At 35.5% G+C, this 19559-nt stretch overlaps 2 protein-coding genes across 2 annotated transcripts; one reads left to right on the forward strand and one right to left on the reverse strand.

Annotated features, from left to right (window-relative positions):
- Positions 1-1094: 1094 nt before the first annotated feature.
- On the reverse strand, positions 1095-17926 carry LOC118269825 (BTB/POZ domain-containing protein 17). Its single transcript, XM_035585151.2, has 14 exons — positions 17695-17926; positions 15139-15279; positions 14816-14913; positions 14442-14523; positions 14235-14354; positions 13530-13666; positions 12989-13105; positions 11545-11657; positions 10623-10900; positions 9173-9289; positions 8809-8897; positions 3543-3707; positions 3022-3109; positions 1095-2533 (listed from the first exon to the last, which is right to left on the reverse strand). Exons 1-14 carry the CDS (start codon positions 17776-17778, stop codon positions 2465-2467), a joined length of 1698 nt encoding a protein of 565 aa, XP_035441044.1. The 5' UTR covers positions 17779-17926; the 3' UTR covers positions 1095-2464.
- Positions 17927-18326: 400 nt separating this feature from the next.
- Positions 18327-19507, forward strand: LOC126912810 (uncharacterized). The gene has a single exon (XM_050706876.1). It carries the CDS (start codon positions 18478-18480, stop codon positions 19066-19068), a length of 591 nt encoding a protein of 196 aa, XP_050562833.1. The 5' UTR covers positions 18327-18477; the 3' UTR covers positions 19069-19507.
- The last annotated feature ends 52 nt before the right edge of the window (positions 19508-19559 follow it).

The raw sequence follows: 19559 nt of genomic DNA on the forward strand, positions 1-19559 counted from the left end.
TTAATATTATATAGCTATCTACAATAAACTTGAAAGAAAAAACATAAGTTCCACATGGTTCACGATACAAATACAATAAATAATAATAAGGACTTAGCGACATTCAAAATACAGCATTATGGACGTGTTCATAAGATTGGTATTCATTTGAAGAATTGAAAATGGGTAACTTTGTTTACATTTAACATAATAGATTATGGAAGACGATGTGTGGTAAGGCAAAAGTAAATAAAAAAAAATTGCCTGAAAACCGAAATATTTTGTACTTATTTCAAAGTAAAACAGGAAGAAAAATACTAGCATTAAATTGTGCCTTGACTATAGACTTTATTGCTAATAATAAAAACTGAACTTAACTTTAACCGACTTCAAATAAAAATTAGTCTCTTTTTAAGAACAGTGGAAGTCGACCAGCGGTTCCATATTTGTAGATTAACGGTAAAACGGGGTGATTAGATACAGGAATAAGGTGAATAGATATAAGAACATTTTGCCAACATTTATTCACCCCATTCCTGTATCTATTCATCCCTTGATTTCTATTCACCCCGTTTTACGGTACCGGTAAACCCTTCATCACGAGCAGCGTGCGCAGACGCAGCGACGTCGATACGACACGATAGTTAATTATAAAATTAATACAAATAAGTACACGAAACATGATCTAAGCCGCGTGTGAGCACAAACCTCCTTACATGACTATAAAACATTAACTTATATGCATTGATATAACACAATTACTTTAACTTTTAACTATTCAGTTCCACAACAATACTTATACGACCGACTTACTATGATTTGCTGAAAACATCAATGATTGAGCTAAATTAGACCTTATTTAAAGGTGACTTAGGTAGAATTTTCTTAAGACACTGAACCAGCAGAATAATATTTATACATAAGTAAAACTTTGACGCATTACTAGTACATTTGTGGCCGTTTACACCAAATCCCTAAACAACCTCTAAGTAAGAGTTACTTAGCGTGAGGGAGCACTTAAACTAGCCCCTTACTTGTACTGTTAGGTGTCACTTACAGGTTGTTGTAAACCAAAATGGTATCTAGTGTCACTTAGCATAAAATGAATATTCAAAATTAGGAGTAGTAGATGAAAAGAGGCACTATTTCAGCAAACCATGGCATAGGTCTTTAACCAATGACCTAAAATAACCTAAAACGTATTTGTGTCAAAGTATTTTTTTAAACAGTCACAATTAGTTAGCCTCATAGACAGGGTGTAACGAAAACTGTGTGGTAAGACGTCCTATGGTGCAAGAAAATGTATCATTGGCATAATATTATACCCTTTCCGTTACACCTTGCATATTACATAATTAATATAATAATAATTTGCTAAGTAAATTAATCTAGCATACAACATACTATAACATATTATTTTATTTTTACAACATAAAACAGCGCATGGCGATTTAAACAAAGGATGTTGTAATGGGGATGATGACAGATTGATTTATCAAAAATGTCCAGTAACTTTAGTACGAGTTTGCTTTACGTTTAAAGTTATCGAAACGAGAGTGGTTTCGGTGCTCTGATTGGCCGGTTCGAATAAACCATCCAATCAAACGCCGAAGGTTTACTGCCCATTTATAAGACCATAGAAAATACATTGATTTTCGCATAGATCTGTTTTTGTAGCAGACTAGAGGTTTAAAATTATATGTATAACTCGTTTTTATTAAATGTCATGGTGACATAGAGGTTAAGGCGCCTGTTTATCTTCGACTTACAATTTCAAATTATAAATTTCTAACCTCCAAACCTCTTTAAGCCATTGTGGTGACTAATGTTCATTTCTTTTCCGTGTGAGAAGAGGCTTTTGCTCAGTAGTGGGCACTTATAGAATGAATTGATTTTATTTTACGCCGTCATCATCCCTATTATAACACCCTATGTTACAAATTTCTTGAGGTCATCACAAATCGCCTTACATTACCAATAACCATAAAATATTTCGAATTGCATTAAAATTATCTACGAACCAATTAAGCTAGTAATTTCGAGTTGTAAGGCCGAACGCACTTTGGACGAATTAACAAACATAATCTTATTAAAAACTATATTGCACATAGACAAGCCCCTGCTATCTTATTTAATTATTATTGCCTTTAATGGACACTCAAAATTCCTGCTACCACTGAAACACACAGTAAAACCTAGGAATCGAACTTAGGACCTTGTACTCAACGCTTACACAATCGATCAACGACATACAATAACGAACTTTAACACAATAGTGTAGAATACAAATTGCTATCCACTGAGGGCTGACGTTGATAATATGACAAATGATTTTGAACTTTAATAGCATACATTTAGCTAAAACAAAGAAAATATTCCTTCGAACTTGCCTTCAAGCTTTGCAGGCGATGCTGAGAGAGATCAAGTGTCTCTGTCAGGCCGGGTATGACACACCCGCGCAGTAGATGCGCGCTACTGTCGTAGGTCATCCCTGTGTGCTGTCGTTCACTCCGACGTGGCAGTAGTCTGTTAGAGGCACGATCACTACTTGTATCTGTGAAAATAGGAAATATTAACATAAACATTGCATAAAATCACTTAAATTAACTATTCTTATAGGTATTTCTCTCTTCAGCTTTATCTATGCTGTAGGGGCAATGTCGCTTCTACACTTGCAATTGTTGATTGAGCAATAAAACAGACCGTTCACGTTGGCTATGTTTATTAAACTAAATAAAAATACATGTTATAAAACGACATCGCGCATAGACTGCGATGTCAGCAAAAGTGTCGAGCTTGCTCGTACATATGCTAAAAATGTTCGACTTACAACCTTACTCTTTTGTAACAAAGTTTAAATTAGAGAAACGCCGTTATATTGTTTTATGACTATTTTAAAACAATGTAAAGTCATTCCTCCTGCAGTTGCTTACTCCATACGAATCTACATTTTTGCACGAGTAACTAGTAACTAGCTTCACGAATGGACAATACAATTTTAACGTTTGAAAAGTGAAATAAAAGCTCTGACGTTCTACTCACCCTAAGCTGGTCCTTATGGGGTCCCAACAGATGTCTCGGCTCGGGGGCTTCATAGTCGGAGCACTTGTAGCAACGCTTCGAGCTCACACTGTGCAATAAAATTATAATTATATTATACAATTCAATTATTTTTCTCTTTGCTGTTTTTTTTATTCTCCGTACCTTATTTTCGCAGATTTTCTCTTATAACCCTAAGATTGATTGGTAGAGAATGCCACATGGCATTAAGTTCGCCTTATGTACCTACCACTATTTAATTGTATTGTGTACATTAAAGATTATTAATTCAATCAAAATTGACGCACTAGTAGGTTACAAAAGAACTTAAGTTAGAACCGTCTCGTGCCAATTGAGAGTAAAACGATTGATACGAATAATTGTCACGGCAGTTCATGTTTATAGATTATTAAAAAACATACATCCGAATTGAGAACCTTCTCCTTTCTTCGAAGTCGGTTAAAAAATGTTTGATAAAAACAAAGAAGTTGTTAATGATTTAGGAAATAGAAGTACTAATTTACCTGTTAACCGAGTAGTTCTTCCCAGCGGGCGCGGCGGGCAGTGTGGGGGGCGCGGGGGGAGTGGGGGGAGCGGTGGCAGGGGGCGGCGCGCCGGGGGGGGAGCACGGCGTGTACAGCGGGGTGTTCAACGCGTCGAAGTCTAGCGCGTCGTCTATGTTCAGCACCCTGGGTACAATAGGAACCTAGATTAGTGCTTCTAAGAAGCTAGGTTATTACATGATAAAGCTCATTTAGAACAGCAGCTGTATGAGGCCACTAATCAAATTAACCACCTTGAAACGATTAATCATAACATCACGGCCAGTATGAATAACAGTCTCTTCAGCGAATTGGTGTCAGCCCGTGCTTCTCCATTACAACATTTAGACATGAATCCATTGACTATAGACTTAACTTGTGAAAGTGATTCATGTCATTCCTCAAGAACTCTTTGTTACAGTAACAAAAAACTAAAGAAGTATATTAAAATAAACAAATTCATTACAAAGACTAACAGATTGGTGAAAAGACAAAAGTTTTTCATAAAAAATGTAAAATTAAACAAAGAACGGTTCCGGCTTTTAAATCAACTTAATATTTATTCTAACAAATTAAATCAAAGGAATAGGAGATATGAAACTGACACACAGAACTTACAACTAGAAATAGATCATTTAACAGCAAAGTTGCACACAATGACCAACAAATACAGTGCATCAGAAAAACAAATGAGGGAATACATGTTGGCTATGGATGAGCTAGTGCGGTCACAGTCACAGGAAAACCCATGTGAAAAATGTGATTCTAGTAATGTGCTGCCTGCTTGTACTGTGCCAACGTGTGATACCACCTTGCCTCATGGTGCCAGTTCACTGTTTCCTACCCAATATAACAGTAATAATAGTTGTAATAACAGTGTTGTAATCTTCAGTGATGAGATTGGAAAGAACTTAGGTTCTTTATTGACAAATAGTTATCCAGGACAAACAATAATAAATCACTGTATGCCCGGCTGTACTTTTACTAAAATTTCTGAGAAAATTATTAATTACAATTTCAACAAAGATTCTACCCTCATTATTATTTGTGGTAATAGAGGTAGTTTAAATAAAAATAGTTTATCTAAATTTCATAGTTCAATTACAGAACTAAAATTAAAGCAGATCATTTTGTTTACATTGCCTTACAGTAATAGGTTGCCACAGGAAGAAAACAACCTTAGATATAAACTAAATATTGCAATGTATCAGTTATGCAATAATTCAAATATTAATATTATTGATACCAACAATTACGTTGGTAAAAATGTATATATGACGAAAGATAGGTACTATCTTTCTCGTTATTATTTAAGACGAATAGCAGTGTCGCTATCATATTTTATTAGAATAACAGCCAAGAACTTGGCTAAACAGGTTACTCCTATTGAGCAACCTTCTAATATTGACTTTAATATTAATAATGTGACATTGAATGTTGATATTACTAATAATTTAAATTAAAACGCAAGACAATAGAGTCATCCTCTTGCATACTTAACAGTAATATTATCAATCTGGTACACCAAAACATCCAAGGTTTCATAAGTAAAGAATTAGAAATAGAATTATTTTTAAACTGTAATATGCATGCATGTAATGAGCATTGGCTGAAATCCCATCAGCTAATGTTCAACTTTGGTAATCATCAGATTGGTAGCTCGTTCAGCAGAGAAAACGCTATACATGGTGGTTCACTAATTTTAATAAACAACAATCTTAAATTCAAAGAACGCAAGGATATAGTTGGTTACTCTGTTGAACGTACTGTTGAAATAGCCTGTGTGGAATTAGAGCGGTTTATTGTTTTGAGTGTGTATAGACCACCTTCTGGTTTGTATGACTGTTTTGAAACAGTATTAGATGAAGTATTAAATAAACTCAGTAGTTCAAATAAATTCATCATTACTTGTGGCGATTTTAATATAAATTTGTTAGAAAATTCTAGCTTAAGTACTAGAATTGTAAGTTTATTTGCTTCGTTTAACCTAACGAACCTGTTTCTGGAGCCCACTAGGATAACTCCTACTAGTGCTACTTGTCTAGATAATATTTATACTGATATTGTACCAAATAATAAACAAATTATATCATTACTTGATTCAGATCATTGTGGACAATTAATTTCAATAGAAAATAAAGTAAATAAAGTGTCAAAACCACATATTATTGTTAACCCAAGGACTGAAAGACGCATTGAAACATTCAAATCTAAACTCTCTGACAAATTACCTTTATTATTAAGGAATAAAAATACAAATAACTTGTGTGATGATTTTTTAAATATTTACCACACCGAGTTTAAATCTACCTTCACAACTAAAACCATACCAGCTCATGGCAATGCGCCTTTCAATCAATGGGCAACTACTGGCATCTATAAAAGCAGGAAACGCCTATATGAGCTTTATAACGAGAGGATATTTATAAACACTATTGAATTTCATGAATATGTAAAGAAGTATTCTAAATTGTTTAAAAAAGTTTGCTCTATTGCTAAATCACTATATTTGAGCTCTAAAATAAAAAACAGTTCCAATGTAATTAAAGCGACCTGGAGTATTATTAATGGTGAAGCAGGAAGATCTAAAAGGAGAAGTAGTGAATATAATCTGGTAATTGATAATAATGTAATTAAATCAGATGCTGAAGTTGCAGCCGCATTTGAAAACTTCTTTTCGGACATTCCTGTTTCCACTACCAGGTCCTTGAATTCATCACCCACTGTCGCAGAATCTTTACTAAAAGAAAATGTTGTAGCTTGCCATTCAAGTTTCAATTTTGAACACATAGATTATACAGATATAATTAAAACGTTCCATACTTTGAATAAGAAAAAGACTGCTGACCTTTGGGGTAATTCTGTGTACATTACCAGCTCTGTAATAACTATTGTGGCACCTGTATTAGCTTTAATTTTTAATAACTGTATTGATCGTGGTGTGTTTCCTGATCTCATGAAGAATAGTAAAATAACTCCGTTATTTAAATCGGGTAGTACTTCTGACCCCACTAACTTTAGACCTATTTCAGTACTACCTACATTCAGTAAAATTTTTGAAAAAATTATTCTAAATCAGATGCAAAGATTTTTTAATAGAAATAAATTATTGCATGGTAACCAGTTTGGATTTACAAGGGGTCGTTCAACAACTGATGCCGGTGTTGAACTTCTTAATCACATATATGACGCGTGGGAGGACTCAGGGGACGCATCGGGTATTTTTTGTGACTTATCCAAGGCGTTCGATTGTGTCCTTCATGAAACACTGATCAGGAAGCTATCCCATTATGGAATGCGGGGCAACTCTCTGGACCTACTTATCTCTTACTTGAGTAATAGAATTCAGAGAGTTGAGATTAACGGGAAAATTTCTGCCGGGTCTGTTGTTAGGATGGGTGTTCCGCAGGGGTCAATTCTCGGTCCGTTTTTGTTTCTTATTTATATTAATGACTTACCTTACCTTGTAAAGGATCACCATGGGATAGTACTGTTTGCTGATGATACCTCTTTATTATTTAAACTCAAACGTGGACAAGTAGTCAGTGATCATGTAAATAGTGCTCTCTCAAAAATAGTACGCTGGTTTAGTGCCAATAACTTGCTACTTAATGAATCAAAAACTAAATGCATTAAATTCACAACACCAAATGTTAGGCATGTCAAAACCAGCGTGCTAATCAAGGGCGGGGAGTTGGACCCTGTAGATTCAGCTATCTTTTTAGGTATAACCCTAGACGCTAAGCTACAGTGGGCCCCACATATAGATAAGTTGTCGAAAAGGCTCAGCTCAGCAGCATATGCCGTTAAAAAAATTAGAAATTTAACTGATGTAAATACAGCGCGACTAGTATACTTTAGTTATTTCCATAGTATCATGTCATATGGTATTCCCCTGTGGTGGAATGCTGCTGACATTCAGTCTGTCTTTGTGCTGCAGATGAGATCCATTCGATCAATTTAAAATCTTAGTCCGAGGTATTCTCTCAGGGAACTATTTAAAGAAATTAATATAATGACTGTTGCCTCTCAATATATCTATGAAAATATAGTGTATGCTCATAAAAACATAAAATTATTTAAAAAGTACAGTGATATACACAATATCAACACTAGAAATAAAAATAAATATGTTGTTCCTACTACTAGACTTAAGAAAATAAGCGGTTCGTTTAGATGTCAATGTATACGCTTTTACAATAAAGTTCCCAGCCATATTCAAAGTTTAAACCTAAGTAAATTTAAAAATGTTATTAAAGAAAAACTATGTAGTAAAGCTTTTTATAAAATAAAAGACTACTTGGAGGATAGTCAGGCTTGGGAATGAACTGCTATAATGTCCACACAGGTCTTGCTGACATGTTTGTAACATATAGTTACATTTTTTATACAATTTGACATTGTTTTTATATATTTTTTTTTCCTTTTATATTTTTATATTTCCTTTTAAAATTGTTAGTTTGAGGACCGTGTGAGACTTTTGCTAGTCATTTTATTTTTAGTAAATTATATTCTGACAGTTTGAGCATTTGTGTGGCCTACCCAAATGTTCTTTTGGTTGGTGTTGTTCGTCGGATCATTCAGCAACAGCCGTCAGCTGAGCTGATTGTAAACTGACACATGCGTGCTGCCATCTGAACAGGTCCGCTCAAACTGCTGTGGTTCTTTCCTCAAAAGACCACTACAGAATCAACTTGCACGGTTCTCCGACATCTTTAATTGATTTTGTCTGGACTTTAAAAGAGACTATGACCTCTGAGTTTGTTTCGGCATTTCTTCTCAGAGTAGTCGGATAGGAAATGCCGGCCTCATCTAGTTATTTAAGAGATTGACGTGTAAAAGTGTTATTTTATAACCTATTTGCAAAATAAATATCATTTATCATTTATCATTTATCATTTAGTGACTCGTCATCATCATTAACAGGCTTTTAAGTGCCCACTACTAGGCAATGGCCTCTTCTCACACGGAGGTGGTTTGATTTTAATTTCTGAGAGAAATCCTTGTATGTTAACCCACCATGCATTAATACAAACAACAATCTTTCCCCACATAAGTATTATTACATATTCATTTTAAAGATGAAATCTTTGAGTTTTTACTTTTCAAGACTCACATTTAGCATTGACACTTGACAATTTTTAATACGATCAAAAACATTTACAATAAACTCACAATTAAAAATAATGAACAAATGAAAACATGAACTTTAACTTTTGAAGTCAGACAAAACTATCAACTGACTTACCTGTTCTGTGCTGAAAACCGATGTACCCGCTCTACCACGGAGGACACGTGTTCGACTCCCTTCTCCACACCCCAGACTAGGATGCCAATCTAATGACATAGACAAATGCACAAAATTAATATACTTGACAGAGAACACTGAAAATACAATACAACCTACAGTTTTAAACTATAACATCACACCTTTTATCCCCTAAGAGGTAGGCAGAGGTGCACATTACGGCACGTAATGACGCTACACATTATATAATATATACCTACTGTTCACCATTTATGCTATAAGTCCCATTACATTATCTTATTTTTTTCTAAATACTATTAATATCAAACATATATTAAAAAATACCATCTCCTGGTCTCCCTACCTTGACCCTGACATCGGGTTCCAGTTGCTCGGTCTCCCCGAACTGGTTGACGGTGTAATCCGGACAGTTCTGACACGTGATGGAGATCCGCACTGTACGGAGCACCACCTCGGGTACCTGAGGAATTAAGGAGGGGGTATTATGGTGGTTGAGGGTTGAAAGATAGTATTTTGAGTATAAAAAGGTAAATGTAGAGAAAAATGTTTTAAAATGTGTCTTTTAATATGCAAAAATTATTATTAATTGTTAATCCAAGATTACACCATTGTTTTAAATTAAAATTTATCGCGAATTAAATTATATGGAAACCAGTAGGTATTATAAATAAAATAAATATATTAACTGTTGTTTCAACACCTAAACAGCTGAGCTATATTTGACGAAACTTGGCACAATGATAACGATTAAGAAGAGAACAAAGATAAAGATTACTAACAAGCAATTATTTACGAAAATAATTTAACAAAACAAAACGTCACGCCGTTTAATTTCCGAAAGGGTAAGCACCAGTTATGATATAAATCCCACGTTATAGTATTTATACACCTAATTGTATTAATAACAGAAATTACAGAACTATTTAATATACAACTTATTATTTATTTATGTAATTTATTTAATGGCGTGATTTGAATAATTATTTATTGTATTATTTACGTTGATCGTACATACGGTACATACCCGCCTATTGCCTCCACGCGTTCGGTGGAAGTAATTCTGAGGCAAGAAATACAAAATATACTATTAATTTACACCCATACTATTAATAATTTATACTCTCATTATAATAATAGGCAAAGTGCGCTCGCTCTGCGTAAATGATACAGCAAATGATTTATGTGAAGTTTTAAAGTAAAATAAGGCGTTGATTTTAGATTCGTCTGTATTTTGGACATTTGATTCTTCTTAGTAATTATTTTAGCTAAATTATAAAGCAAATTGGGTGCCAGTGCTTAGCTTATTTACGCATTCATATTTTTAAGACAATATTAAAACCAATAAAACTAGAAAGTTTGACAAAACGCTGTCAAAATAAAGTACAGTGGGCTTAGTACGACGTTTGCTTTACGTTGAACGAGATCGAAAAGAGAGTGCGTTCGGCGCTGTGATTGGTTGGTTCGCTCTCGTTCAACGTAAAGCAAACTTGTACTAAGGGTACAGATGACTGAGAACGTGTAAACGAAAGAGTTTAAGTTCCGAAGTGTGTTGCTATATGAAAGCTAAAAATAAACTAAACTATTGTTTGGATACTATGTAGATACACATATCGCCATCACACCATCGTCGGCTATTTTATCAATAAAATACGAAGAATAAAATTGATTTTTTTTTTGTGAAACAATTATGGTGAGACAATATGAAAGAAAAAATGGAATTTGAACTAAAATCCCCATGTATCTACATAGCACCAGCAAAAACACAGCAACCATAAAACACTAAACACACTCACATCATAAGTCCCAGCCCAGACGATGAGCAAGCTCTTCCTGAACCAAACTCCTTTGGGGTACAGGTCGACTGTCCACTCGGTGAGCTTGTCCTGGGGCGCCACGTCAGCGATGGAGGGTCGCGTGGAGAAGATGAAGGTCCTGGTGTGGTAGCAGGGCAGCGAGTGGAAGTTGTCCACGGCCAGCACGGAGCCCCACGTGTCCTCCGTGTACAGGCGCGGCGTGAACAACATGCGCCCTGCTTCAGTCTGCTGGATCTCCGCTACACGCTCGAATTGGCCTGCGGGGGTGGTGTGATGTTCATTTTTTAATATTGTTTTTTTTTTTTTTTGGGTGAATTTCTAACGTTTTTTTAGGATCCGGTTGCACTAGGGTTAAAAGGGTAGATAACTAATTTTTATTTTCGTCTTGTAGATTATTGTAAAATATTAGACACGTACTTTTTATTTTTTTTACGGAAACAAATACTTTCGGAAATATATCGATTGGAAATACCGCGTGATGTCACTTCTATGTTCATTTTATACGTAGACAAGACATATTTGCTCAAACTCCTAAACTTTGATTCGTTTTATGTAAGTATTGTTCATTGTATTTTATCTCAAACTAGCAAACCCCGACGAACTCCGTTTCGCCGACAATAATTTCTCTGCCTTCCTACTTTTTTTTTCTGAATTTTCTTTGCTATAAACCTCACGGAACCCGAGACCTTTCCAACGAATGCAAAACCGTGGAAATCGGTTCGTGCGTTCTGGAGTTATAGCGTCAGGAAGGAAAACACGACTTATTTTTATATAATAGATGACAAATAAGAAAAATACACCAATCAATATTTTTCTTTCTCTTATTTAATTCTATACAATTTAAAGTCGGAAATTAGTCTCAGGCACTAGGATTTCTAGCTAACCATGTGTTAGACATTACCTGACTGGTAGCTCATGGCGATCGCCATCCGCTCCATGAAGAAGTCCTTATGTTCCTGCGTCAGGGGGCAGAGCAACAACTTCGCCAGCTGGTTGGGGCACATCATTGGGAATCTGTTGGCCAACGACAATGTATTGTTAGTTCATTCAGTTTATTAAAGCTTCTAGAAACTGCTGGAAATGCTATAGTTTAATGAGAGGTCAGATAAATATATGAAAAGCCACTTATTATCCACTAGCTACTTCCGCGCGGTTTCACCTGCTCTGCTCGGCTCCTATTGGTCATAGCGTGATGTTTTAAAGCCTATAACCTTCGTCGATAAATGCACTATTCAGCACAAAAAAGATTATTCAATTCGGACCAGTAGTTCCAAAGACTAGCGCGTTCAAACAAACAAACAAATTCTTCAGCTTTATAATATTAGTATATACAATGTGATAGGGGTGAGACTTCTAACCCGTTAAGGCTGAGTACTACATCTAATTATAAAGACAAAAGTCGGGGGTCGAAGGGGTCGAATCCCCTCCCCCTAAAAATTATGGCTATTAAAAAAAAATACGGTCGAATTAAGAACCTCCTTTTTTTGAAGTCGGTTAATTAAAGGTTGTATGCGTCGTAGAAACAAAAAAAAACGACAAACGGTAGCTAATAACCTTGGCTAACTAATTTATTACTTTTTTCATATGTTTGATAATGTTTTGGTGAGAAAAAAAATCATTTGTGAATTATTTTTACCGAAAAAATCACTATTTTTCAATATTTTCAATAAGGGGTTCAACCCCCGTATTATTTTTTTTGTCGATAAAATTAGATGTAGCACTCAGCCTTAACGGGTTAAAGGCCCACCCCTATCACATTGTAGATTTAAAGGGATTTGTAAAAGTGTTTATACACCAGCCACCAATATTCCGTAAGTTATTGTACTAACACCAAGTTAGTTAAATAAGTTAAATTTTGTACTAACACCACAATACACCAATTCATAAACAAATATGTTAAGACAAAACATAAAACAAGATAAGTTTTCTTATTTCCATTGACAAATGCCCTTTTTAGCTTTCCAAGTTTATACATAAATACATAAAAGTCAAGATTGATTAGTAACCGACAAAAATTTTAATAATATTTAAAGTTTAACAATAACATTTTTGAAACTGCTCGACTAGTTTCGAGACACACCGGGGCTCATAACCATTACCCATGTTGATTATTTTTAACGGTAAATATTATTAAATACTAGCCGTACCGCCTCAAACATTTCTTTTCTCACCTTTTAAACCTTCCCTGGACTTCCACAAATAATTCAAGACCAAAATTCACCGTTATCGAGTTTTAGCGAGACTAACGAACAGCAATAGATTTTTATATACATATATAGAGATAGAGATTAGTAAGCTTATTAGGTATTAGTAGAAATATTGTTAGTACAATGAATAAAGTCGACCTGACGTGTGAGAAGACGGCGGCGACGAGCGACTCCCAGTGCGCCTTGGCCTCGGCCTCCGACAGCTCGCTCGCAGACAGGCGCTCGCGTTGCTTGCCCAGCCAGCGGACCACGAAACTGGACATATTCATCATTGATAGACTTCTCTTAAAGGGAACATAATAATGGGGTAAAGTCAAAGAATTTATATATATTTAATGCTTAATTAGGTATTTCTAAAATGTCAAATTGAATTGTCCGTCTGTCTGTCTGTCTGTCAATGAACCTAGATTGTCGTTCCAAAGTGTAGCTAGTGTAAAAAATATTCCAAATATTGCTACCGGTTAAGATGGGATCTAAATAACAATGGATTCTAAACCTCAAGTCTTTGATTCGGATGTTACAGTGTTTGTTAAAAAATTAACTGAATTAAAGTTATGAGGGAGAAGTCTCAAGTTGCATTCTCAGGTCAAAGAAAAGTAAATTTTGAATTTCTTTCGAAACAGTTGGTACTATTGCCTTAACATTGTTGATATAATATAGTATTATAGTAGATACATACTCGTATACACTCATCTCGTTATGCAGCACGAGGTCGCTCTGCTGCAGGAGATGGACGAGGGTCTCGCCCTCCAGCTCGCTGAGGTCGCTGTCCGACCACACCCACTCCAGGTTCCACTTCACGAAGTTCTGACATGACTGAAATAATACATATCTAAATTAGAATAAACAAGCAATTCTTGTATATATATGTAGAATCAAGATCTCGGAAACGGCTCCAACGATTTCCTTGATAGTTACAGATTAGGGGTTTTTCGGGTCAAAAAATCGATTTATTTAGGTTCCAGGTCCAAGAAAAGCTCGGTTCCTAAGATACAGGCAATAAGTTAATAATAAATTTTCTTCATAACCGACGACTAACGCCATCTATTTTTCAAAAATCGCTACGGAGCGAAGCTCGGTCAACCAGGTACTCTATATTAGAATGGAAGTGAATTTGATACTGAACAAATTAACATGGACTAAGAAGTATAGCAGATGAATAGAAGTCAAATGATTGTTGCTATAAATTTTGTTAATAAAAAGGTCTAGGGTATGTAGATGGCGACACTGGCGAGTTAAGTTTTGTTTGTCTTATAATTGTCATAGATTGATTCACCAAGGAACAAGCGTAGCAGCATTTAGGGTATCAAACAACAGTTTTCTGTCAGCATTTTAAATATGTATTAAAAAAAGCTTTTTTGAATGTTAGTATAAAATTTTCTACCTTAGCAACTTCGTTGTGTCCGCAGGCCATGGTGTACTGCATCCAGGAGATGAGCTGTCCTCGCTTGGCAGCCTGCGCTATGTTCTGAGACATGTACGTCAGGCACAGAGTCACTAGGTCCTACAAGTCAAAAATGTATAACAATATGTAATTATTGGGCTAAACATTTTTTAAATTAATGTCACTTTAGTGTTGATTGATATTTACCTTCACATTGTACTTGTCAGCTAGAGAAAGTATTGGTAACACTGTATCATGTGATATTCTTATCTGTCCAGTATAAAAATACCTGCAACAAACATAAGAAATATGTTAAAAATATATTAATTAGGCAGAATTATAAATTAACACTTGAATAAGACTATTTAAAGCTCCTGTTTACATATTTTTTATGGAATAGGGGCCGTTTGAAGGTTGTATCTGTTCGGAAATACCGCCGACAACAACTCATTTCTGCTAGTTTAGGAGGCTGTTGAGAAACAAGGTCCATATTGACATATATCATCGTCTTTAGCAACATACCAAACAGGTTTAAAGACAATGATAAGCAATGGTAAAAAATCTCAATGAGTTGTACTTACTTAAGGAAGTGTGGGAATACTGAGGTAGCTGTAGGTGTCTCCTGCAGTACTATGCGACTCTCGCGCCACTCGCTCCATTCCCGGTTCATCAACATCACCTGGTTAACAAAAAATCAAAGTAAATCATCGTATTTTTTAATAATCGTCCATTAATTACAAAGCTGTAAAATACAATATGAAAACATTTTAGAACTAAAAACGTATCTTTATTTTAAAAATCATAGCTTTCTTAACAAACAGTGACTGTATCAAAGCAAATAATTGTAATTTCAATGATGATGATAAAGCTGGCATAATCTGGCATAAAATACATGAATATTTACCTGAAAGACTTCACTGCTGGCACATAGTATTAGCCTATGAGCTGGATAGCCGACCCCACCCACCTCCAGGGTGAGATCACTCATCAGCTGCTCAGCATACAGCGTTGCTATTTTATATAGTACACATTTTGAGTTGTCCACCTGCAAATAATGAAGGCTATGGTAAAGATACTTATTTTCGAGATTTATAAATGACTAGCTACTTCCGCGCGGTTTCACCCGCTCTGCTCGGCTCATATTGGTCATAGCGTGATGTTTTATAGCCTTCCTCGATAAATGCACTATCCAACAAAAAAAGAATTATTCAATTCGGACCAGTAGTTCCGGAGATTAGCGCGTTCAAACAAACAAACAAACTCTTCAGCTTTATAATATTAGTATAGATAAGCTATCTTTTGTTGTCAAACAACAAACATAAACACCTATAGGTTCTATAGCCTATAGATGTACTGTAGCCTATAGCGTTTATATAGCTACACCTATGTATAGGCTACAGCGCTTAAAACACATGTAATATTTAAATAAAGATAGCGACAGTAATTTACTACTACCATAATTAACTATTTATAATGCACATTCTGTACTTGGCAGGCATTGTAAAGATTTTAATGACTTCATTAAATCAGTTCCAAGTTATTGCATTAGCCTTGCATTGACTGTAAGGACAGACTGACAACCGTAAACCATAATGTGACTGATATTGAAATATTGACCAGCTTTCATGCTGATATCATAATTAATATTGTTGTGGAGTACCTGCTGTTTATTTATTTGTTTCGATTCCTTTTTCATAGGGTTTGTTGTATGTTCTAAACCAGCATAGCATATTAAAAGCTGTAAAATCTACTAGAGAAACCATTTATTCAAGAACTTATTACGGGATATTTACCATGTTTATTTAATTTGGCGAGTTTCCGATATTTCGGCACTGTTGCAAGCGCCATGATCACGGATTAACTGGAGTAAATGCGGGTGGGTGTTCACGAGCAGACAAATCGGTCTACCCGCTTTCTCGTTCGTTTCTTGCTGACATCACTAACACCACTACCATTGTCACTTGTAACTCGGTTTAACTCTCGACACACAAAACTCACTGTGTCCGCTCGCGAACTTTTTTCTTTCTTGGCACTTTTTCGGGTTTTACACAGTTGGACCACTGGATTCCAAGCCCTCGACAGTTGAAACCCATCCTCCCGGTTGAAGTTTTTGTACTTGGTTATCTCAATCGCTTCTCTTACCAGTCTAGGTATATAGTGGCGTTCTGTCGAGATAACTTGTGGGTTATGTAACTCAATCCAGTGGTTTGATCCAGCCTCCAAGATGTGTTGAGCTATAGCGGATTTTTGTGCGTCGTTGTTTTTCACCGCTCTGATATGCTCAGAAATTCTACAAGCCACAGTACGCTTAGTCTGACCGATATATGATTTGCCACAGCTACAGTCCACTTTATAGACACCAGGTCTTTCTAGAGGGAAGCTATCCTTCGGCGAGCGCAGCATCTGGGAAACTTTCCGGAAAGGAGTGAAGACAGTCTTTATGGCATATTTGTGGAGAATGTTTGCAACCTTATCTGTCACTCCCTTCACATATGGCATAAATGCTGGTTGCCTCTCAACCTCGCACCTCCGATGTCTATTAGTGGGTTTCTTCTTGTGCTTTGCAATCCTATATCCGTTACTCCGCAGCACCTTCATCACATGTGTCAGCTCCTCCTGTAGATGTTCCTCGTCGCATAAATCATATGCGCGGTTGGTGAGTGAGGTGACTACAGAGTTTAGTTGTCTGGGATGGTGGTGAGAATCAGCTTGTAAATATCGGTCAGTGTGAGTCGATTTCCTGTAAACCGAGTGTCCTAGAGAGCCGTCAGCACGAACCAAAATCTTCAACCAAAAAATCCGCTATAGCTCAACACATCTTGGAGGCTGGATCAAACCACTGGATTGAGTTACATAACCCACAAGTTATCTCGACAGAACGCCACTATATACCTAGACTGGTAAGAGAAGCGATTGAGATAACCAAGTACAAAAACTTCAACCGGGAGGATGGGTTTCAACTGTCGAGGGCTTGGAATCCAGTGGTCCAACTGTGTAAAACCCGAAAAAGTGCCAAGAAAGGAAAAAAGTTCGCGAGCGGACACAGTGAGTTTTGTGTGTCGAGAGTTAAACCGAGTTGTTACCAGTGACAATGGTAGTGGTGTTAGTGATGTCAGCAAGAAACGAACGAGAAAGCGGGTAGACCGATTTGTCTGCTCGTGAACACCCATGCATTTACTCCAGTTAATCCGTGATCATGGCGCTTGCAACAGTGCCGAAATATCGGAAACTCGCCAAATTAAATAAACATGGTAAATATCCCGTAATAAGTTCTAATAATAGTGTTAGTGACCATGTCAGTTTAAAAACTTATATCATTTTTTCAAGTTTCATACCAATCTCATATCGACGTTAAGATTTTTATATTAAAATTAAGTTTTACTTATCGTATAGTACTAGAATAAGAATTGGGCACTCCTATACGTTATTACAAAATAGATTTACAAAACCAATAACATACCACAAGACCTTCATTGGCTTCCACTCCATCTTCCTTTTTCTCGGAGGATGACGATACCTGACGGTTTACCGTCAAGAAATCCATGATACAATTAACCTTGCCGCATTGAGGAAGATGCAAAATATTGTTTCTTCTCCAAAAATAACACTAAAATATATTTTTTGCCACTACAAATTCTTAGGTTTTATTTACCCGTTCATGACGTTATGATGCAACTTCACTAATGTCAGATTGTGAAATGTCACTTTGTGGGCAGCATCTGTTCCATTACACGGTGTTAGATTTATACATCCGAGTCTCCATTACAAAGTAAAGATTTATACACTTAAAATAAACTTTTATATAGCTATTTCTAGGTATTATACTAATTATTTGTATTTTATTTTTATATTGAGAAATAAACCTTTCGTGAAATGCTTCTAAATTCTTTCCACCTTAGAACAATAATTGGTGTAAATTGAAACGTGGTTTCATCGTTGGATGACAGTGACACTGACAGTCTGACAGTAAATTCTGAAATGAAACGTTCCATTCCAATCTAAGTTTCATTTAATATTAAGCATTATTTACGATTATTATCTCTTTTTATCAAATGTTTAAGCAATTGGAGTAAAAAGGTAAGATAGACACGACCATACAAAAACAGTGTACTGTTGTAATGGATGTTTTATGTTACCGTTTTTAATGTAAAAAAATATGTGCACTGATTTCCGTGTTTCTTTATTATTGTTTGTAAATTACTGACCGGAGAAAAGTAAAGTGTAGTGTTAATACTGTATCTAAATGGCCAGGATGATGGGCCTTAAAAAGAAGAAAAACATAATCATTTTAACTTTCTGCATGGTCATATGTTTCATACTTTATCAATTGTATTTTTTCTTAACCATAACTTCTGAGACCGGTAACACCAACAGAGTTGTTCCAGTTTTAAATTTAGTGCATGAGAAAGTAGAACACTTCACGCATTTGAAATCTGAGGAGGACAAGTTTATAAACACAAATGGCATAATTCATGGTGTCTTATATTCTCAAATGGCGAGATATAGGCCGGATCAGCTAAATGAATTTACTTGTTTGAAATCAGAACAGAAAATTCCTTTTGAGCAGGTGAATGATGACTACTGTGATTGTGAAGATGGCACGGATGAGCCGAGCACAAGTGCCTGTGTAAACGGAACTTTTTACTGTGAGACACAGTATAGGAAGAAGCCGGTAACATTCAATGTGATACCATCTAGTCAAGTAAACGATGGCATCTGTGACTGCTGCGATGGCTCAGATGAATGGAGAACAGATTTATTCAAGAAACTATTATCCCAAAGTTCATCAAAGTTTTACAGATATTATGTAACAAAATGCCCTAATATTTGTTAGCAATATTATTTTTATGGTTGTAACTAAAAGACTTTGTAAATGCTTTTAAAATTTGCTAGATAGTTCTAGTGTGTTAAAATTATATTTTAATTGCAGCTCGGAATTAATTTCAATTTAAATTTGAAATAATTCAAGTAGATGAAGCTTGTATTTATTTATTGAGGCATTTTTAATCTGTTGTCAACACTCGGTACAGGCAGTATAGTCAACAACACTGTATTGGAGACTTGGTTGCCATTCAAAAAAGAAAATTAATGTACATAACTTCTTGTTATCTTTATAATACCACTGCAAAGAGCTACTGCGATGAAATTATATTTATTTTTGTTAAATGTCAGTCATGAGTTCTAAAATAATGTATAAAAGTACTTACATTATCATAAAAACAACTTTAAAGACTGAACACCTGTATAAATAAACTGTACATAATTATGAATAATTGTGTTTTGTTTTTCCATGTGTGTTCCCTTTGATCAACAAAATACCTAGAA

Source organism: Spodoptera frugiperda, chromosome 30, assembly GCF_023101765.2.
Source record: "Spodoptera frugiperda isolate SF20-4 chromosome 30, AGI-APGP_CSIRO_Sfru_2.0, whole genome shotgun sequence".
In the NCBI taxonomy this organism is placed as follows: domain Eukaryota; kingdom Metazoa; phylum Arthropoda; class Insecta; order Lepidoptera; family Noctuidae; genus Spodoptera; species Spodoptera frugiperda.